At 40.3% G+C, this 22,293-nt stretch overlaps 2 protein-coding genes across 2 annotated transcripts in view; both read left to right on the plus strand.

The window, feature by feature from the left end:
* The window catches only part of LOC117831636 (ankyrin-1-like), a 108,666-nt gene extending 96,688 nt beyond the window's left edge, over positions 1-11,978 (plus strand). The window contains exons 38-42 of the mRNA XM_034710421.1: positions 3,596-4,250; positions 4,404-4,539; positions 6,606-6,677; positions 7,572-7,667; positions 7,939-11,978. Coding sequence (XP_034566312.1) covers positions 3,596-4,250; positions 4,404-4,539; positions 6,606-6,677; positions 7,572-7,640 — 932 coding nt within the window. The 3' untranslated portion in view covers positions 7,641-7,667; positions 7,939-11,978. The remainder of the gene's footprint in view (positions 1-3,595; positions 4,251-4,403; positions 4,540-6,605; positions 6,678-7,571; positions 7,668-7,938) is intronic.
* A 6,101-nt stretch (positions 11,979-18,079) lies between these two features.
* On the plus strand, positions 18,080-20,459 carry LOC117831030 (eukaryotic translation initiation factor 4E-binding protein 1-like). Its single transcript, XM_034709479.1, has 3 exons — positions 18,080-18,411; positions 20,061-20,255; positions 20,369-20,459. Exons 1-3 carry the CDS (start codon positions 18,276-18,278, stop codon positions 20,395-20,397), a joined length of 360 nt encoding a protein of 119 aa, XP_034565370.1. The 5' UTR covers positions 18,080-18,275; the 3' UTR covers positions 20,398-20,459.
* The last annotated feature ends 1,834 nt before the right edge of the window (positions 20,460-22,293 follow it).

Raw genomic sequence — 22,293 nt, forward strand, 5'->3', positions numbered from 1 at the left:
TGGTTATGGAGGGCTTTGTGGGTGAGAAGGAGGATTTTGAAATGTATGCGCTGTTTGATAGGGAGCCAGTGGAGGTTTTGGAGGACAGGGGTGATGTGGTCACGGGAGCGGGTGTGGGTGAGCAGGCGGGCGGCAGAGTTCTGGATGTATTGTAGTTTGTTGAGTTGTTTTGATTTATGTTCCTTTGACTGGTTAGAGCTGCTGTAGACCTCATGTAATATTAGCGACACAGTTTTATATCTGTCAGCACTGATTCATTTGATATAAAAGCTTTTAGATATGAGGAAAGAATTATATGTAAGATAAACTTTGACAGAGTCTTTTACTCAATCCTCTTTTTGCACAAAGATTTACTTCATGACATTTTCTCAATTTGGACGCATAAATCATGAGCTGCTTTTACAAAAGACACAAGTCAGTTTCCCTACAGTGTGAACACAGTACAAGTGCATCAAACTATATGGAGGACCTTGTTGGTATACTATACTGTCTGCTTAATCCTGGTTAGAACCTTGGTAGTATATAAGTGGGCATAGATAAGGATAAATGGATAAAATAAAATGACAGTAATAACTATATTTATATAGCACCTTTTAAAAACCATGCTTTACAAAGTGCTTGACAGACAGCAGGGAAAGTCATAATATATTGGTGAGCAGTATGTATAACGGTGTCATGAGCTTTAAAATACTTACACATGTTTTAAAATTGATGAGACTGTGAAATGTAGTTCACATTGAACTAAGCAGCTTTTTTCATATGGGCCGTGTCAGGATAAGAGCAGTTCACTAGCAAGGACCACGCCACACAAGGATATAAGTTGAACATTTAATGAATTAGTTGTGCGTGGTGTTCCCAGCAGAAGGAGACTCAGGATGGGGGTTCCGTCTCAGCGTTATCCTGCCGGAGCTGATCTTGACCCAGGTTGTACCTGGAAGTAGACAGGGCATAGAAGGAGCGAGCACGAGTTGAGTAGTAGAGGACAAGGAAATAGGTTAAGTGCAGTAGAGTAAGGTGAGGGAGGGTGGGTTGAAGAATCACGGACAAGCAGTTGGAGTAGGCTGGCTACGTTTAAGAAGGCTTGTCAGGTGATTGAGGGTGTGGTTTAGGCGTGGTCCTGCTCCCGAATCTAAGTTAACACCTTAACTTCATGTATTACAGAATATATGACCTCAGTGTTTCACTAGAGTATTTTATTGCAAAGAAACATTTTTGAAGTTCTAAGTATTGATTTAACATGGTTGATTTGCGGTGAAAGATTTGTCATACAACTGTATGACTGTTATCAAAAGTCACCTTTTTCTAAGCTCCATCTCAGCCACACTGCTGTGAAGCCCCAATGCAATGTCCAGATGTTTGTAGTTCTACCTGTCAGCTGTGCTGTTGACAGAAAACCTTCAGATTAGACTCAACACTGTGAATGCATCCCAACCTTTTTGGGTGAAGTACTCCTTTACTGTTCAGTTTCACCTTGTATCATTCATCTGAACTCATAGATCTGGCAACTTATAAGAATTATTTTATACAATTACACAATCCCAGTTCTAAATCCAATGAAGAAGCAAAATGCAAGTTTTAAGCTTTAAACACACACAACATTTCCAATGTCTAAGCTCAACTGTTAAGTGTTTATTTGAATTGTAGGAGTTTTGACCGTTTCTTTATGTTAAACTTAGATAAAGTGTAAGTCATGAATCACGAGGCCAGACAGTCAAATTATCAAAAGGGAAAAAAGCAATAATTTCAGATATAGGTGGAAAATCAAGATATTTTTTGACTTAACATATACACATATAAATCTCTCAGATGGAATAACTTGAAAATAACTTCTTTAGAAATGATGCACTAAAAATAGAGATATGTCTACATGGGGTATATATAAGGCTTTGATATGAATGTGAGTAGTATGTTTAATTTTACAGCTTGGTTCTTTTGCCCTAAAATTAATATATAAAAGTAATGAAGTAATCACAAAACACAATGTGTGTTTACTTTTTAAAATCTGGTTGTACTGCTCACTATGTTTGACTCCTTTTTTTGTAGTGAGGGTGAGGGATGTTTAGTGGATAAAATCAAAGTAGACCCTGAAGTGGTCGTTCAGTACTCAACATTACTCTAGAAGTTGTTCCTTTACCACTTTACTTACTTAAGTGAAGTGTCATTGTGCATTCATGGATGAAAGTAAGGACAGATGGGGTTTTTTTAAGGGTGGTGGGGGGTTACAACCAAATGAGCAGTCAAGTCTCCCTGAATCACATGAGTTTTACAAAATAACTCAAAATAATACCCTTTTGAAAGAGTACCCCATCATTTAAGAAGGAAAATACAAACCTAGCTATAATAACTTATACAGGCATAATCTCTTTTTAAAACTCTCTCAGATTGTCTAATGTCTGGTGCGTGTGGTTTGGAGTGTGTCCACTGCTGTGTGTTGCAGAGAGTATTTATGATGAACTGCATTTGTTATGCTTGGGGTGCAGAAATATGAATGCATGACTGATGTGTAACCACAGGAGAATGCAAGAGCAACCATAACTTGCATTTTCCTTTTACAATCTGCAAGATGCTGCTGACTCCCACTCAGGAACCTGCAACCAGGGTTGGAACGATAATAGAGATGCTTTGTAGAAAATAACTGTATCAAATGTTTAGACAAGAATTTTGTCTCATATGCTGTCTGGAATATTTTGTCCCTGTTAAAAAAAGGACAGCACTATCCTCTGCTGTGATTGGTTAACGCAAACCAGTTAAAGAGGAACAATTCAGAGTCGTCTGAATAAATATTTGGAACGGGCAGATTTTAAATGTAAGGTCACTGCTATGAGCATTGTATTTTCATGAGCTCTTGGTAAATCCAGCAGCTATCATGAACATTTCTGTTCACTCTTCTTGTCTCTAAACAGCCTCAGCAAGGATCCTAAAATCCTGTTGGACTACACTTTCTTAAAATGTTACAAATGATACATTTTTGTCGTGCCAACCCAAAAATCTGTGCTGTTTATAAAACCAGACTCACCTTGTTTTTTGCCTTTAAAGGAACACAGTGTCTGTGCTGCAGATTCCCTTTCTTACATAGTCGCAAACTAGAGCCCTGCACAATTCACCTCACAGACAATGAATGATACACCAAACCCCTCTAACCCCCACTTCACTCTTACTGCTGTGTCCCAATGATAAAAACATACCAGGATCAGGATAAGACACAAACGGATCAGACAGATCCAGCTATTTACAAACCAGTTAGAAGAATCCACATTTTAAAGATGAAAGAAGCTGATTTCAGAATGAAAGAAAAGCTTTTCTACCTTTCAAATTGAGTTAAATTGAGACTGAGTGATAAATAATCACCCACTTTGTGCCAGATTGCTGATTCAGGATCCACACGGCACACTGTTTAATTTTCTGGAACTAGACTGAATCCAAAACTCTTTCCTCAGAGACTGACTCTTCTGTCTTCCCTGGTGTATTGGGACAGGGCTGAGCCTCACTGTTTCCTCACAGGTTGGAGAAACAGTCTATCTGCCACCTCCCCACCCTCCCCCTGGCTGTGCCTGCGTGGTGTTAGTCTTTCTTTTGTCTCGCCCCTTCCCTTCAGGTTATGGGCTGGTGCAGGAGGAGCTGCTGTCCCCGGCCTCTTTGCAGTACAGCTTGCCATCCCCGCTGGGCGTGGAGCCCTACTGGCAGGAAGTCTCAAGCCTTGATTGTGCTCCAATTGCCACCACAGAGGAAGACACACTTGTGGAGATGTCGGACATTCAGGTGTGGCCAGCGGGGGTCAGCCCCTCGCTGGCAGTGGAAGACTCGTCACTAGAGGGCAGCAGTCGGGCTGACGACTCAGAGGGCGCCACCCTCTCGCTGCCCTGCAGCTTGGGTCGCCCGAGCAGCGGAGCAAGTGGGGCCAGTGGCTCCATCATGGAGCTGGAGGAGGAAGAGGAGGAGGAGGAGGAGGAAGGGGAGGTTGAAGAGGAGGAGGCGCCACAGGAGCTAACAACAGAACTGGCAGAAAGAGACAGGGTGAGAGCCAGTGGTGCCGTTCCAAAAGTCAACCTAAATGGCCAGTTGGGAGGTCAGAGGTCAGACAGAAGGAGGGGGGAGGCCCTTGCCACAGGAGGAGGGGCTAGAGGGAGAGGTGAAAGTCTAGGGCTGGGTTCAGTGGAAGGAATTTCTGTTGTTGCAGGCCAGCAGGTGTATGCCCAACGGTGTGAGATCTCGGGACTGAGTCGGGCTTCAGAGCACAATGGGGATAACCGGTATGTTGACTGTAAATGTAAACATCCTGAACTCATCTTGTAGCAAACCTTGTAGCTTGATCACTTCTCCTATATCACTCTGTTCTGCTTTGTTTTGTTTGTCTGTTTCTCTTTCTCTCCCTCTCTGTGCTTTATCCTCATTCTGGTGTTCAGTATGGTTGGCGGTGGAGCATTTCAACCTTACTTACCAGACAAGGACACCCTGCAGGGCTGGGTGGGCTCAGTGTCATCAGGACGTGACGGCAGCATGCCAGGCTTGCGCGTGGCCCAGGAGGCTCTGCTGACTCCGGTGTGTGACACGGGTTACTCTTATGTGCTGCGTGGGCATCTCCTGCAGGGCACACAGCCCTTTGACAAGGGGCTGGGCTTCTCTCACCAGGAGATGGGCCAACGTCCCTGGGAAAAGGAGCAGAGGCGGGGCCAGGTCAGGTTGCCACGACAACCCCAGCCGCTTCCTGCGCCTGGAGGGGGAACATCTTTGTCCATCTCTTTATCGTTTTGCTGTCATCAAAATCTAGCCCCTGCTTAATAATTCAATAATCATCAAAACGGATGATTTTGATGAAGTCACAAAACCTGACTAGGATAATGTGTTGTGTGGTGCAACACATGAGGAAAATCTGCCATGCCCGATACTTTTTGTTTTTGTTTTACATTTCTAATGCTAGTAAAATTGTTATGCAAATATAGCTGCATTTCCACAGCATGAACTTTCCCTGGGGACTAGGTTTCAAGGAACTCTACACAAGAGCAGAGAAGCTAATATGGGAGGAATGGGATGACTTTGCCTATTTCTTTCCATTTTAAGTGGAGTGGCTTCAGAATCTTAAAGGCTTATTGGAGCTGCCTGGTAGTAGGACATTTGCCATAATCCAGTCTTGAAGTGGGATAATTCAAGGATTTATTTGTATCATTTTAAGACAGAATGTGCCAGATTTGTTTTATGTTTTGTGGTTAAAGAAAGACTGTCCTTGACATATGTTTTGATTGAAGGTCATATCCTCATTAGATAAACCTTTTTATGAAGTGTATTTGTGAGCTTCAATTAGAGGACAGTGGATAGAGTAAGAAAGTGGGAGAGATGTATTCGGGAATGACATGCCACAAGGACAGGGCCACAGATTAGAATCTAACCTCGGCACTGAGAAGTCCGACTATCGCTTCTCTTCATGGGACGCAAGATTTAACAACTTGGCCTCACCAACACCCCAACCTCACACATTCTTAACTGTGGTGCTGGGTGCCAGGGATAAGCCATCTACAGCAGCTTTGTTGCTAAACATAGTGTCTCTTAGGTGTTCATTTTTTCTGAGTGAGTTACAGAAGATTGCTGGTTATCTCAGTCTTGTTTCTCATTCACCAACATCTTCTTAAGATTCTATTTATAAGTGTTTAACTTCTTCTTTATGTTGGGGCTTTTGTATGCCTTTATGGAGATGATAGGGTTGAGGATAGAGCAGATAACTGGTAGAGAGAGTTGTGTTCATAAACTGATGAATCCCATGTCCTTGTAAGTTTGAAGCTTAAACCTGTTTTTCCTCATTTGTGCCCCTCAAATGCTCATGTAAGGACATAAGACTACAGTGCTGTGTGCACGCATGGAAGTAGAGAGAAATCAAGAATGCAAATATTAGAAACTGATTGAGACCCCCTTTGTTATTCAAACAAATGAAGGAAAACAATATCCAAATTTTGCCTGGACATATCAGCACTCAAATATGCCTAAGAGTGCTCTTGAGTGTTTTTAGATTTTGTTCTAAAAACAAATCCCAGATTTTTTTAAAATGGGGTTAATGGGAAGATATCAGAATCTTCTTAAAATCTATATCAGTAGGTTTTAAGAGGAGATTTATTTTTTGTGAATGAGACCCAATGTTCCAAAACTACAAGTTAAGTTTACCGATTGGTTTCATCTGGCTTCATAGAAGTATAATCGAGTATCATCTGCAAAACAACCAAATGTATTTATGTAGCTTTATCTGATGGTACTATCAAGAGGAAGCACATATAAGGTGAATGCAATTGGACTGTGTAGCAAAACTTGTGGAACTCAGCAACTAACTAAGTTAGCACTTAACCAACGGTGTACAAACTGAGTTAGATCTGATAAACAGAGCTTATACTAGCTTAATGCGGTTCCATTAATTAATCACTTTTTATATTTCAGGAGCGTAAGCTTTAATTTTACCAATCTTTAGTCTGCAGTGAAATATCATACAAAATCAGGCTGCCAGAAACTTTGAGTTCCTTAGAAGTAGATCCTGAGACTTACAGTTCCTGGTGCTTTGGGTGGAAATGCAACTTATGGGTCATTTGATCTGCACATGACATTTAATCCTGTGTCTTCTTTTTTAGAGAGAGGAAAAGGATGATTATTCTGCTGAGGTGCAGTTTGCTTCTGAACAGGGCAAGGTGCTTGCTCGAAAGGTAAGTCATCCTTGTCCATATCATTTGCATGGAGTCATTTTCACACAAAAAACCTGTAAACTTAAACACTGTCACGTTACTGTGACTAAGTCACAAAGCCTGGCACAAAGGGTCGAAAATTAACGATAGCCACCAGCCATAAGTGAGTTCAAATTATGTGATGGACACTAAAGAAGGAAATAATTAGACATCCATAGAAGTAGACATTGAAACATAATACAACCCCAATTCCATGATAGTTGGGACACAATGTAATAGTTTGCAAATCAAAGACTGTATATGATTGAAAATAGAGCAAAGACAACAAATTAAATGTTGAAAATGAATAATTCTAATGTTTTATGAAAAATGATGTGCTCATTTTTAATTTGATGCCTGTCACACGTTTCAAAACGTTTCATAAGATAGTACAATTTTTCTTTTCAACATTGCATTTTTTGTAAATATAGATATAGGCATTAATGATATGTAAATAATCAATTTATATTTGTATCATTATTTTACTGTGTCCCAACTCTTGAATGAATTGGGGTTGTACAATGCAGGACTTAGTTTCTTTATAGGAGTGTTATAAGAAAAGTAAGACCACCGTTCACCTTTATTGTCACCATCAGCACAATGCTTTTACAGTTGTAAGTATATTTGATTTTATGCAAACAAAATATCTACAATGTATCTGTGTTCTTCAGGCAGTGAAGTGTTAATGATGTCTCTCAAACTGATTGGCTGGTAAATCACTACTTATATTGAAGTGATTGTTGGGACTGCAGTGAGCCACATTGGCTGGCCGGTGGAGAGTCAAGTTATTTTCCTGCTCTGATTTCATGAAGAGGCTTCAGGAGTTAACTGGTCCAAGTGTTGTTTCCTTCCCTCCTCCCTACCTCCTTGTTCCAGGTGGGGGTGGATGTGAGAAAGGGCGCTCAGTCAGTGCAGCGCACCAGTCTGCGGAGAGTTAAACACTGAAATACACATACTTCCCCAGTCCTCCAGGTATGGGACACTCAGCAAGCACTTGTGCATCCCAGTGCTTGGAAAGAAGCCTGTATGGCAACATATTCAGCTTTGTTAGAGCTCGGCAGTCTATCACATGCTGCTCTGTTCCTTTTATGTTCCAAATTAGAGCCTTATATTTTGCATTCACTACTCTTTTGCTATTTGTATGCTATTGATATGCTTTTGCTGTTTTTTTGTTTGTTTTTTTGGAAGCCAAAATCATTTTGCCTGTTTCCAAGTATTAAGAATTTCACTCTCTGTTTTTTAGGACCGGAAAGCCACTGCCAAACCATCCTCCAAAAAAACACAACCAGAGCGAAGAGGAAAATGAACAAAGGAGGAGAGTGAGAGTGAAACAAAGACTAAGATGGCAACCTACAAAATGACAAACAGAATCATCCTCAATGTGTGACCATGGAGCACCACAGAAGAAAAGAGACAGAGAAAAAAAAAGAGGAGTTAAACTTGTAGTTTTATAACATTTGTAAAGAAAAAACATCAACTAAACTATGGCATGAAGATTCCTTTTTTTTCTTTTTTTTTTTACAAAAAAACATAAATGTCAGTAAAACAACCAAGAAAAAAAAAAGCAACAAAAAGTGCTTCCTGTGAACTGTAAACGCATGATGACTGCTGGTGCATGCCCTTTGACCTTTTGAACTGTCATTATCTTCAAACTGAAGGGGTACAAGGTATGGGGGCTGGCCAACACTTCGGACACATGTTGTTTATGGACCTAATCCCCCCCTGACAAAAGTGACAAGCGTGATGAGTCCAATAACACTACAGCCAAAAAAAAAAGTCCCCAGACGGATGGTTCTGTAAACAGCTACGCCTCTGCTGAGCCTACCAATGCTTCTTTCACTGGACCTTTCCCCTATTATTCTCTATGTGATATATGCACTCTATGCTACGTGGACATGTGTCAGTATGTGGATGTGTGCGTATGTGTGCACCTATTCTTCTCTACCGCATGTGTTTCTTGCTTCTGGCTTTGTGCTGGGACACGCGTCACGATTGGCTCTAGCCCCTGTGATGTCATGGCGTGCTCAGTGCTAGTGTGAGAAAGCCGCTGCGCTCCCCTGCTTGTAAGTGCTCTTGTCTGCGTCTTGACGTCTTTCCTTTGTGGATAAAGTTTGTGTGTTTATTTGTTTTTGTTTGTTTGTTTCTGGAACCCTGTTAACCTTGGTTTAAAGCAGTGTTTAACCTCGTTGGGGAAATGAAGCTCTTTTGAACCCTTGATTTTTCAGGGGAAATGTGCTTTTTAGACAACAGGGAATGTGTTCATTGGAAAGGAGTCAGTTTGTAGTTCGCATTGTGCAGCAGCTTTATAACACAAAGATTTAATGTTTTCCCCCTTTGTGACCTCTTCTACCTTCTTCCATTGTTTCTTCCAGTAGCGCATATCATCTTGATCCACTATCTTTATCAGTAGCCTCAGTCAATATGCAGTGGAAACACAAGCCTCCATCAGCATCTTTAGCTCCTCCATCTATTTTGAAAAAGAAAAATGCGTGTGCACTCTATCTGTTTGCAATGGCTGTAGGGCCTGGCTGAAAACTCATTGGTAAGAAAGAAGCAGAGAGAAATGGAAGATCTGATCTATGTGAGGATGTGGTGATTTGGATGATTTCCAGTGAAGTGGTAGAAAGTGAGAAATAGCATAATGCTACGCTATATGAATGGACTCAGACAGGTAGCACTGTGATCGTCTTAATACCACTGACCCCAAACTCGTGAACTGTGAAGACACACAAACATTCATGTAAACTAACAAAAGCACAGTATATATATAGACACACAATCAGAAAAAAAAAAACATGACATTGTTGAATAATCATGGCCAGGATTAAGGGTCAGAGGACAGTGATTTGGGAGTTTGCCACAGCAATAAAACCTTACAACAACCACAAAAGATGGAAGCCAGGGATGTGTATGTCTATATGAAGAATGTGAAAGGTGTAACTGAATGAACTTCTCTGTGAATGCAGAAACTCCATCTAGATGAACAACAGTCGATTTGGGGCTGCTGTGCTATAACTAAATGATTCAAACGACCTTGATTAAATGAGTCACAGACGATGCACTAATGCAAGATCAGATGACTCAGTGGTAGCAGTGGGGGAGGCCTGAGACAGATGGTTTTCTTTTGTTTTTTGTTTTGGTTTTTTTCAGCACCTAACGTAGCAAAATATAAACCAGGATATATGAACCTGTCACACTAATGTATTGTACGAAGTGTGCTGCTGCTGTAAGGTGGAACCCACCTGGCTGCATTTTATTGTATTGAGTATAGAAGTTGTTTTAGTGTGTCATATTGGCATCCCTGTAAACCACCCTTCATCACTTACTTTATGCATACAACTGACGGCAGCACTATGAAGGGGTCATATCATAGTAGCACACATTTTCCTGGAAATCAAAACACAATATTTAAGTACTGTAAATGCTACTGTAGCCTGAATGAATGAGACACTGAGCGAATGAATGAATGTAGACATTAGTTACACATCACACATATGCACATATTTTCCATGCCCAGTCCGTGCACGAGAGCCTCATCAGATATAGCACATGTTTATTACATATCACGTTTTCCACTGTACCTCCACTCAGGTTTTTAGTTCTGCTCTGACAGAATCAATTTTTGTTGTTGTTTATTTATGTTCTGAGTCCTCCTCTCAAAGGCAAGTATGGGACATGAAGTGAGTGCTTCAGAGTTAGGCTTTGGTTTTGGGGACATTTAGGGAGTGTTTGGGGATTCATGTGGGTTTGGTGTGGGAGGGGTACGAAGGTGGATGTTTTTTGTGTAAGTGGTTTTGAGTGCATGTGTGTGCATGTGGTGGTGTCCACTTTGATTCAAGTCAGACCAAAAATGACACAGAGTATGTAGTCAGCTCTTTGCATGCAGAGCTTCCAAGGGGGCATATTAAACGACTGACATTTATCCTAATACATTATTTACCACTGATAAACAAAAAAAACAAAGATGGTTCTCATGAACTACATTTCTCATAACACAAAGGTAAACAAATAAAAGAAAGACAGTTTAATTTGATTCCCATTATTCCACACAGTGAGTTCTCTAGTTGATATTTACTCCTGCATTAGCATAAAGCATTGATTGCATCAAGGCAATTAAAATACCGTTACATAGGACGTTTTTTTCGCTACAGAGTCAGTCTTTAAATCCCAGGTTGGGATTTTAAATTCACACTGGACCCAAAAAGATTCAAGGCAAAATGCTTGTGAAGACAAAAACAGGTGAATTGACAGACGTGTCTCCAGCAATGTGCAGGACAACATTTGATCCAGTATTATCAAGTCAGATAACACAGCTGACATTTTTCCTCATGAATTTGCTTTCTTCATTCAGTTAGTAAGGTGGTTTATAGATACAGGAATTACAATTAAATCCAAAAACCTTTAGGAAAAGCGTTACAAATTATGAGGCTACTATGTGGGAGATGCAATTTAAGGAAATATATCAGAAATTATAAAAAATAAATGTGAGATGATATAGAAATGTATTAATCTGTTTTTAACTGATCAATTTTACAATGATATAGTAAGCCCTTGTATTTAAATGGACTTCAAAATAATCCCTCTGTTTCCACTCAAAGGTGGGTTATTATTAATGTTATTTAAACTGATAATCTGGGGATTAACAAGTTAGTGTCCTCTACCATGATGAAGATGTGAGTGTGATTGGAAGTGTGTGTGTGTGTGTGTGTGGGTGTGAGGTGCTGGGGTTCCAAATCTTGTTGAATAAGGGGGATGAAGACCAGGAATGTGACCTGAGAGGACGTGTAACCAACAAGGGTGTATTCAAAGAAAGAGTATTGTAAAAAAAAAAATAATAATAAGTGTTGCGAAGAATAGAGATCACCTATACTCCTTTAGAATGGATACATGACAATGTAAACGCAATATCATATTACTCTATCCTAAGGAATGCAACTGCGCACATGCACAAAAAATATGTTTTTATGAAAATATATGTATAAATATATGACAAAATATATTTAATTAGAATGCTATGCACCCTCATAGAGTTGTTATGGATGTTCTTTAAGCATTAACTAGACTAGGCCAACACCCACATCATGGGGAATGTAGAGGCTTTGTAGCTATGACCACTTGTTTTCTTTTCTTTTGTATTGTCCTGGAGAGAGGATAAACAAACGTGAATATGTATACAAGCCTTTCAATCAGAATCATTCTGACATGAAGATATGTATAGATCATCTTACCCTGTACACCAGCTCAAACCATTTACAAGAATTAATAAACAAAGATGTGACATAATGTGTCGTCTCATGTTTTGTGAAAAGTGAAACTAAAACAACTGTCAACATTTCATGGGCCGTTCATTTCTAAATATTATTGTAGTTCTTAAAGTTGTAAGAAGATGGTGATTTCCTTAATGGTTCTGCCTATTTAAGTTTAAAAATTACAACTTTTGAGTGTTGGTAACTTTCCTTGCATATGTGCCGACATTATAGTTACAATGTTACAATGTCATTTAGCAGACGCTTTTATCCAAAGTGACGTCCATACGAGAACAAGAACAACACAAGCAAAGATCTAGACAAGAGGAAACAAGATCAGTAAGAGGAACAAAGTGCTTCAAGACAATTTGGGTGCAGGTACTGCCAAGCAGTGTAAAGGCAATGCACAAAAGGAAATAATATATATATAATTTTTTTTTTTGTAAAATAAGGAACATCTACAATGAAGCAACCAAACAATTTAAAACCTTCCATTATCATCATCAACAATTAAAGCTGGGGTTGGCAGTCTCGGAAAACTAGCATGAATTTGAATGTAGCATTTCCTCAGGACCATATGATGGTGACTGATTCAAAACCGGTCCTCACCAAAACATTCTCATAGTGAAAGTTAAAAACACAAACAAACATGGCTGCTGTTAGTACTCACAACTGTCATGCTAGCATTATCCAGTTGTACTGGTGACACGATATCAGAAGAAAAGTTATAACACATATATAATACTGTAACAGCTCTACTGTTTGTTAAACATGTTCAGTGTAGATGTTCTTAATTCCTACAGTGTTGATGGTCAGTGAAGGCATCAGGAGAGGTGTAGAGTGTGTGAGCGAGAGAGAGGAGAGACAAGAGGAGAAGTTCTTCATTCATTCAAACATTGATTGTTGTTTTGTTGGTTGTCGTGATCACGGCCGACAGTGACCGGTTATTAAAGATCAACATGTTCACGAATCGGCTCGTCATCCCTACAGCGTCCGGACGGACGCTACAACATATATACATTTTCTGTAGGACTTACTAAATGTCATTCATTCTTCTGCTTGTCAGAGCCCCCGTGGTGAGAGCTTTTTAGACTCTGATCCGGACTACAGTCCTGAGCAAAGCACCTCATCGGGTCAGAGGGGACAGGCCCAAGGTTGAGCGAGAGGGGCAGTCAGTAGAGTCAGGGGAAGCAGAGGCAGGGGACAGGGACTCAGAGTACACGCCGGGGAAATGTACGCGCAGGAGGTGGGCAGAACGGCAGGACGGGATTTGAATGGTTTAAAATTTTGGCACCCAAAAAAGGCTGATTGGTTGGTGTTTTCCCAGGTTTACTCCGGCTGTAGATAGCAGGTTTTTTTCACTCTTTTTTAAGAACACATTATGTATTGATTACCATCAGGACATAAAGATCATTTTAACCAGTAGAACAAAAAGTGGATCTAAATCTGATTACCAACCCCAGCTTTAACATCACCACAATAATGACCAAAGTACCAAGTGCTGGGTCACTCAAGACCTGAACACAGATTCCCAGAGTAGAGCAGGACAGTGTGAGTCAGTTGTAGCTGGAAGACATGATCTGCCCCTGGGGACAACAGTGGAGAACAGTCTAGCTAAGTGCATAGTGCTTCCTAAAGAGCTGGGTCTTTAGCTGTCTTTTGAAAGTAGAGAGGGACTCTGCAGATCAAATGGAGTTGGCTAATTCATTCCACCATTTAGTTTCAAGTTTACTTTGTGTTGTTAATGTTATCCAAAAATAAGATCTCTTTAGGGTTTGTGGCATTACTATGTAGACTTTTTGTGAGAGATTGCTATGATAATGTGTTTATTGTCTTTTGTCATTAAAAATATACAGTATATACTTAAAATGCAACCATACAATTAGGCCACTATTGTGGTATAGTTGCGAGGTGCCATAAAGCAGGGGATCCTAAACTTTTCAGCCCGCGACCCCCAAAATATACAGTGGGGCAAAAAAGTATTTAATCAGCCACTGATTTTGCAAGTTCTCCCACTTAAAAGACAGATGAAAGATGAGAGAGGTCTGTAATTTTCATCAGAGGTACACTTCAACTATAAGAGACAAAATGAGAAACAAAAAAATTCTTCTTCCTCCAAACACTCAACTCGTCATGTTTGGAGGAAGAAGAATTGAGTTGCATCCCAAGAACACCATACCTACTGTGAAGCATGGGAGTGGAAACCTCATGCTTTGGGGCTGTTTTTCTGCAAAGGGGACAGGACGACTGATCCGTGTTAAGGGAAGAATGAACGGGGTCATGTATCGTGAGATTTTAAGCCAAAACCTCCTTCCATCAGTGAGAGCATTGAAGATGGAACGTGGCTGGGTCTTCCAGCATGAGAATGATCCCAAACACACCGCTCAGGCAACGAAGGAGTGGCTCCGTTAAAAGCATTTCAAGGTCCTGGAGTGGCCTAGCCAGTCTCCAGACCTCAACCCCATAGAAAATTTGTGGAGGGAGTTGAAAGTCCGTGTTGCCCAGCGACAGCCCCAAAACATCACTGCTCTAGAGGAGATCTGCATGGAGGAATGGACCAAAATACCAGCTACAGTGTGTGCAAACCTGGTGAAGACTTACAGGAAACGTTTGACCTCTGTCATTGACAACAAAGGTTATGTTACAAAGTATTGAGTTGAACTTTTGTTATTGACCAAATACTTATTTTCCACCATCATTTACAAATAAATTCTTTAAAAATCCTACAATGTGATTTCCTGGATTTTTGTTTCTCATTAAGTCTCTCATAGTTGAAGTGTACCTCTGATGAAAATTACAGACCTCTCTCATCTTCCTAAGTGGGAGAACTTGCAAAATCAGTGGCTGACTAAATCCTTTTTTGCCCCACTGTAGGTGCCAACAACTTTCAACCCCCACTGTCCCTCAAAGTGATTTAATGTGGCTTCATTTAGCTGGTCTGCAGAAAATTAGCCTACCTATATGAAAGGGGTGTAACGATTCTTTTGAACAACGATTCAATCGTATCATGATTCGTAGTTGCCGATACAATTAGAGGATGATATTGGTTCATTTAGAACGGTACGATCCAAAAGATTCAGTGACTTGAAATCGATTCAGTAACTTTTTAGCCAAATTTTCAACCAGTGTGACTGTGAAATAAATCCCTTGATACTGGACAGTCCTAGAGTCCTGTTGTTGGTGTGATGTTTTTCGCCCGAGCCGAGTTTTGGCCTAGTCTCTGACTAAACATGCTGGCGAGGCCTGAGGCTTCTGCAGAGCACAGATTGATGTAGTCGGATCATAGGAACATAAATCGAAGTAGTAGATGAATTGTTACACCCCTACTATGAGCATGTGTCTGTGTTTCAATGTTACAATGTTACAATGTCATTTAGCAGACGCTTTTATCCAAAGTGACGTACATACGAGAACAAGAACAACACAAGCAAAGATCTAGACAAGAGGAAACAAGATCAGTAAGAGGAACAAAGTGCTTCAAGTCAATTTGGGTGCAGGTACTACCAAGCAGTGTAAAGGCAATGCACAAAAGTAAGTAAGGATTTTTTAAGGAACATCTACAATGAAGCAACCAACCAATTTAAGACCTTCCATTATCATCATCAACAATTAACATCACCACAATAATGCCCCAAGTACCAAGTGCTGGGTCACTCCAGACCTGAACACAGATTCCCAGAGTAGAGCAGGACAGTGCGAGTCAACTGTAGCTGGACGACATGATCTGCCACTGGGGACAACAGTGGAGAACAGTCTAGCTAAGTGCATAGTGCTTCCTAAAGAGCTGGGTCTTTAGCTGTCTTTTCAAAGTAGAGAGGGACTCTGCAGATCGAATGGAGTTGGCCAATTCATTCCACCATTTAGTTTCAAGTTTACTTTGTGTTGGTAATGTTATCCAAAAATAAGATCTCTTTAGGGTTTGTGGCATTACTATGTAGACTTTGTGTGAGAGATTGCTATGATAATGTGTTTATTGTCTTTTGTCATTAAAAATATACAGTATATACTTAAAATGCAACCATACAATTAGGCCACTATTGTGGTATAGTTGCGAGGTGCCATAAAGCAGGGGATCCTAAACTTTTCAGCCCGCGACCCCCAATATATACAGTGGGGCAAAAAAGTATTTAGTCAGCCACTGATTTTGCAAGTTCTCCCACTTAAAAGACAGATGAAAGATGAGAGAGGTCTCTAATTTTCATCAGAGGTACACTTCAACTATAAGAGACAAAATGAGAAACAAAAAAATTCTTCTTCCTCCAAACACTCAACTCGTCGTGTTTGGTGGAAGAAGAATGCTGAGTTGCATCCCAAGAACACCATACCTACTGTGAAGCATGGGGGTGGAAACCTCATGCTTTGGGGCTGTTTTTCTGCAAAGGGGACAGGACGACTGATCTGTGTTAAGGGAAGAATGAACGGGGTCATGTATCGTGAGATTTTAAGCCAAAACCTCCTTCCATCAGTGAGAGCATTGAAGATGGAACGTGTCTGGGTCTTCCAGCATGACAATGATCCCAAACACACCGCTCGGGCAACGAAGGAGTGGCTCCGTAAAAAGCATTTCAAGGTCCTGGAGTGGCCTAGCCGGTCTCCAGACCTCAACCCCATAGAAAATTTGTGGAGGGAGTTGAAAGTCCGTGTTGCCCAGCAACAGCCCCAAAACATCACTGCTCTAGAGGAGATCTGCATGGAGGAATGGGCCAAAATACCAGCTACAGTGTGTGCAAACCTGGTGAAGACTTACAGGAAACGTTTGACCTCTGTCATTGCAAACAAAGGTTATGTTACAAAGTATTGAGTTGAACTTTTGTTATTGACCAAATACTTATTTTCCACCATCATTTACAAATAAATTCTTTAAAAATCCTACAATGTGATTTCTTGGATTTTTGTTTCTCATTATGTCTCTCATAGTTGAAGTGTACCTCTGATGAAAATTACAGACCTCTCTCATCTTTCTAAATGGGAGAACTTGCAAAATCAGTGGCTGACTAAATACTTTTTTGCCCCACAGTAGGTGCCAAAAACTTTCAACCCCCGCTGTCCCTCAAAGTGATTTAATGTGGCTTCATTTAGCTGGTCTGCAGAAAATTAGCCTACCTATATGATAGGGGTGTAACGATTCTTTTTAACAACGATTCAATCGTATCATGATTCGATTAAAGGAGGATATTGGTTAGAACGACACAATCTGAAATGATTCAGGGACTGGAAGTTGATTCAGTAACTTTTTAGCCAAAAATTCAACCAGTGTGATTGTGAAATAAATCCCTTGATACTGGACAGTCCTAGATTCCTGTTGTTGGTGTGATGTTTATTGCCCGAGCCGAGTTTTGGCCTAGTCTCTGACTAAACATGCTGGCGAGGCCTGAGGCTTCTGCAGAGCACAGATCGATGTAGTCGGATAATAGGAACATAAATCGATACATCGATGTAGTAGATGAATTGTTACACCCCTACTATGAGCATGTGTCTGTGTTTCCTATGCCTTTGTTAATACACCTGCTGCCACTGATGCTTTTGATAATGAACTGTTCACTAACCCTAAACTTAGGAGTCATTTGCCAAAAAGAAAGGCAGGAAACTCATTACATTTTCTATTTTTAACGTTTTATTTCAAGGCTAGCAACTATTTTGGTGGATATTTTTTTTATTACAATGGGGACTATTTTGATATAACTTAAAAAAAAAAAAAAAGAAAATTCTGGAAGACTTCTCACGACCACCCATGAGTGTCTCGCGAGCGCCTAGGGGGTCCCGACCCACACTTTGGGAACCCCTACCAAACAGGATTAAGGCCATTCAATAGCTTGAGATAGAGCCACAGAGCAGCCTCGACATATGATTTTTATTTATTTAATTTTTTTCTTGTATCTTGGTGGTCATGTGCCAATATTTTTATCATTAATTTGGTATCCAGTTGAAACTAAAGTATTTCTTTTTTTTTTTTTATTGAACATGGTAAACAATACAATGACACACACTACAGACGTGTGCTTCAGACAAATCAAATACTCCAATAAATTAAAAAGACAAGGAAAAAGTAACAAAGAAAAAACAAAAACAAAAAGCGGGACATACAGCCTCGACATATGAAAAACTACAACTCCCATCGGTTGTGACGCCCCCTGTTTTTGACCAATCACAGCCCTCCGCTCCATGTGGCGATTTGTAGGAAGTCGCGGAGTTGTTTTGGATGTGCTCAGAGCACGTGGAGGCTCTTGGTCGCTTTCCTGTCCCCTGACTGTAGTAAAAGCTCGTCCTCTAGACTATAGTCCACACTGAAAGTCACCCCGCTGGTTTTACAGGAGCACCAACAGTGTGGTGAGAGATGTCAGCGGGAGGTCAAACCACAAGCAGCCGGGATATCCCAGCCGTCAGACGGGTCGCCATCCACGATGCAGCCCACATGCCCCAGGACTACTCCACCACTCCAGGAGGAACTCTGTTCAGCACTACTCCAGGAGGTAACGAGTCCTCACTCTGTGCATGGTTATAGAATAGAATAACGTGTTTAACACATACATCTAGTCAGGAAGAGATGTAGAAATAGAAGAGGAAATCTGAATCATGTACAGAGGCAGTGTCAAGACAGCTCGACGCTGATTTAAAGGGACACTTGAGGAAGGGCCTGCAAAGGGTCCCTGAAGTATGGCATGTGTTGGAAAATGAAGAGATCAGATGTGTGACTTATAGTAGCCTAATGTACAAACACTGAAGCAGATCAGAGTCTTAAAGACAACACATTACTTTGATTTTTTCTGACCACATGGAGACACTGAAGACTGATTGAGGTACATTATCCCTTCACTTAGTGTAATTCTTACTCACTTCCATGTATTCTGTAGTTATTTACAGTGGATGCAGAATAGTAAACCTGTGCATGTGCGTGTGTGTGTGTGTGTAACCCCTTTAGAAAGCAGTTTTGTTATTCTGTTAATGTTTGACAGTGTTTGTAGTTTGTAAGGCCTCAGACTACCAGTGAACAGAGTCGAGGGATTAATACTAATCCTAAAACTCTCCACACCCAAATACTGAAGCTAGTGTGCAGAAAGGATTCATATTTTTCATTTCAGAATGATTTCATGTGTTCACTTCTGTTTTTAAAAGGCTCTGAAGATCATGGATAGTTTCCTTTAGTCTGAAGTTTTATGGTGTAAAGTTTACATGTTTATACAAATAATGTGTGAACAGCAGATTTCGTCATTCAGTGCCTGTATCCTGCACTATAGATGATGGTCAAATATAGTACTGTTCTCAGTCAGAACCTATTTATAGTCTTGTTATTACCTCAAGCTGTTGTTGATCTGCAGCCGCATGTTTACTAGTTTTTTGAGCCCACTTATCAGAATATAAGAGTCAGGAAGTTGTGATTTTAATTACATCATCTTAGAATAAACACAGGAGCTGCCTTTACTCACTTATCACTGTTTCAGCTTTAAGTGCTGAAGTGCTTTTTGTATTTTTTTATACTATGAATGGTCGCATCAGAGTGCTAAACTCCCAGTCAGCATATCATTTTATCACTAGAGGTGAGTGAGTTCTCTGACCCATTTCTTCTGGATTTGACTCAAACACCTAAAAGCTCACCATCTTGGGAAATTCTCAACATGGTGATGATAGTAAAGCTGCAACATGTCCCTGTGTAGTTGTGAGAATGGTGACACATAGTGCACATGTTCATTATAACTGATACTGTCGCCCGTAACATTACCATGTGGGACAGATGTACACAGATAAAATAAAATGGGGTCAGTTCAGGTGTGCTCACGTCACTGATATGGATTAGTAAAAAAATTAGGCCACTAGTCATGGGCATGTAAGGACATGATATGAAAGAGGTTGCTTGTACAACTTTTTTTTGAATGAATGAAACATATCTTTTAACAAATGTATCCTACTTACAGTTGTTAAATGTTAAAAAAGCAACTTAGTTCTATTCCTAATTTATCAACATGAAGTAGTTTAAAGTCAAATTAAGGTGAGAAGTCAAATTGAAATCAGAATTTCAACTCTCCTGCTCCAAAAACTGATCAATCCACTTTTAGTCATTTGTTCGATATTGAATAACACTGACAAGAAGTAACATTGTGTCTCTTGCTGCTGTAACCTGCAGGTACCAGAATAATATACGACAGGAAGTTCCTCCTGCAGTGTCGGACTTCTCCTCTGACTCGCACGCCTCCCAAAATGCCCGATATCCCAGGAGTCACCAGGCCTCTTAAACCAGACTCCCCCAGCAAAACCAAGCAACCTGAACAGACAGTCAACAGCAACAATGACCACGACCTGCGCATAGAGGAGAGTGCAGGTAAGAGTTTCTGAATGTTTCAATGTGATCAGGAGAGACGTCCTGTAATCATTCATGTGGATTTATAATGTCTGTTTCCCTCTGCTCAGCTGCTGTGTGTTTTCTTGTTTCAGAAGACGCCCAGTTTGAAATGGACATCTGAAGACTCGGCTTCAAGGATGAAAAATAATGCATTTTTAATGATCTTGTTTTATTGACTGAGGTGAAAAAAAGTCTAAAGCCTAGTCATACCTAGCTGTGTAATCTCATTTCAGATTCATCTGAAAATAAGATGGCATTTTTTTGCAATGCTCAATGTGTGTTAACATGATGTGCTCTTATGAAACAACAGTAACTGATGCAAAAAACTGTTTCTTATTGTAAAGTTCTCTTTACTTTGTATGACTGGTGAAATATTTGGTAAGTTTGTCAAAGTCTTTTGAAAATTAAACTTTTAATAGTTTATGTGTTGACTCATTTTGATGACTTTATGCACACCTTTTAAAAATATAGTGTCACTCAAAGAAAATTGCTGAGCTGTGTTGCAAGATGATAGACATTACTGATCATTTTGTGACTATCTTGTCATCTGCAGGTCATTTTCTCTGCCACCACAAGGGGGCGGCAAACCAATCACAGAACTGACCTTTACTGACCCTGTCCTGTTAAGTGGATTAGGAAAGCCTTATAGCAAACAATAACTGCCATTCATATTCAGCAGATACAAAGAACATTAGCATTTCTTTGAAGTCTAATTTATTGGATTTTTCTAACGTTCACTCTCATTTAAACTCAGGGAAAAAACCTTCAGCTGCCACACATTCACCTGCTACCTAGCTTTCTGGTTTTGTGGGTGTTCATGTTGAATAAATTGAACTTTAAAAAGATTAGCAAGAAACAATGAGTGAACGCGAGCAGAAGTTTTGTGGTAAGAAAACCGTGAACAGGGACTTTAATGATGCTAAGGCTTCGTATGAGGTTTTGGGAACAAGAGCAGACCATAGTCTGTAAATAAAAATGGACAGCGTTGCTCCGCCTCTTCCCGTTGTACAGTTCTGAAGCCAAAAAATCCCTCTCCTGGGCGCAGCCATTGTGCAGCCAGAGCCTGTGAAGCCTTTGTAATAAGCTCCGCCCTACAGCGTAACGTCACAAGACGCTGTGTGTCCTTTGAAGTTTCGTTCTACAGCGGCTGTGAATCAAAGGAAACAGGAAGTAAAACCCCGTTTTTTAAACACTAATAACTAACGAAAAAGCAACTTTTCAGAAAAAAGAGGCCTTGGACACAAAACAGTCAAATACTAACTACATATCACCACAGCATACGGATGGGAGAAACATTCATACAACGTGTATTTATTTTTTAAAGTTTGACTGCTCCCCCATTCAAATGAATGGAGGAGACGGATTTTTTGACCTATACTGCAGCCAGCCACCAGGGGGCAGTCACGCTGCTGAAAGCCTCACCACCAGGGCCGTATCCGGCACGCTTGGAGCAGACTCCTCAGGAGGCTCCCAAAGGAAAGCTCAGTAAGTGGCTGTTCAATATTTTCTTTAAAATAACAGGGCAATATTCTTGGCAACACATGGGGAGAACGGATCACACATTTTCAAATATGACATATCATAGTGTATAATATACACTACAGAATACATCTTAATAACACCAGTAATATACAGTATACTGTATATTACTGGTGTTATTAAGATGTAGTCAATTTGTCAATTCCATTTAGTTTGTTGCTGTTTGCCAACCAGCCAGTGACCACAGTGAGCATACCACAGTTAGCTGTGACTTACATACCCTTTATTATTTCATTGGTCAATATGTCAGTGAAAAATTTGCCTTAAAAAGGTGATTTCCCCCATCATCATGACCTATGTTTGTCTGACCTCTTTTAATGGAAATGGAAACAGTGCAAAGGTTATTTAAAGCTTGTATAAACATTTTCACAAAAAGCATCAAACCACTCAATTCAAGATTAGAAATAATTTATTGTATTACTGCTCATAGCATAAATGTGAATCAAGCATAGCATAAATGTGAATCAAAGGAAACCCG

Source organism: Notolabrus celidotus, chromosome 19, assembly GCF_009762535.1.
Source record: "Notolabrus celidotus isolate fNotCel1 chromosome 19, fNotCel1.pri, whole genome shotgun sequence".
Lineage (NCBI taxonomy): Eukaryota > Metazoa > Chordata > Actinopteri > Labriformes > Labridae > Notolabrus > Notolabrus celidotus.

What these genes read in the sequence shown, in the direction of transcription:
- LOC117831030 (XM_034709479.1), top strand. Translation starts at nt 18,276, where the DNA reads ATGTCAGCGGGAGGTCAAACCACAAGCAGCCGGGATATCCCAGCCGTC. An exon ending in GTTCAGCACTACTCCAGGAG is followed by an intron (nt 18,412 to 20,060) that starts GTAACGAGTCCT and finishes TGTAACCTGCAG; the next exon opens with GTACCAGAATAATATACGAC. An exon ending in GCGCATAGAGGAGAGTGCAG is followed by an intron (nt 20,256 to 20,368) that starts GTAAGAGTTTCT and finishes TTCTTGTTTCAG; the next exon opens with AAGACGCCCAGTTTGAAATG.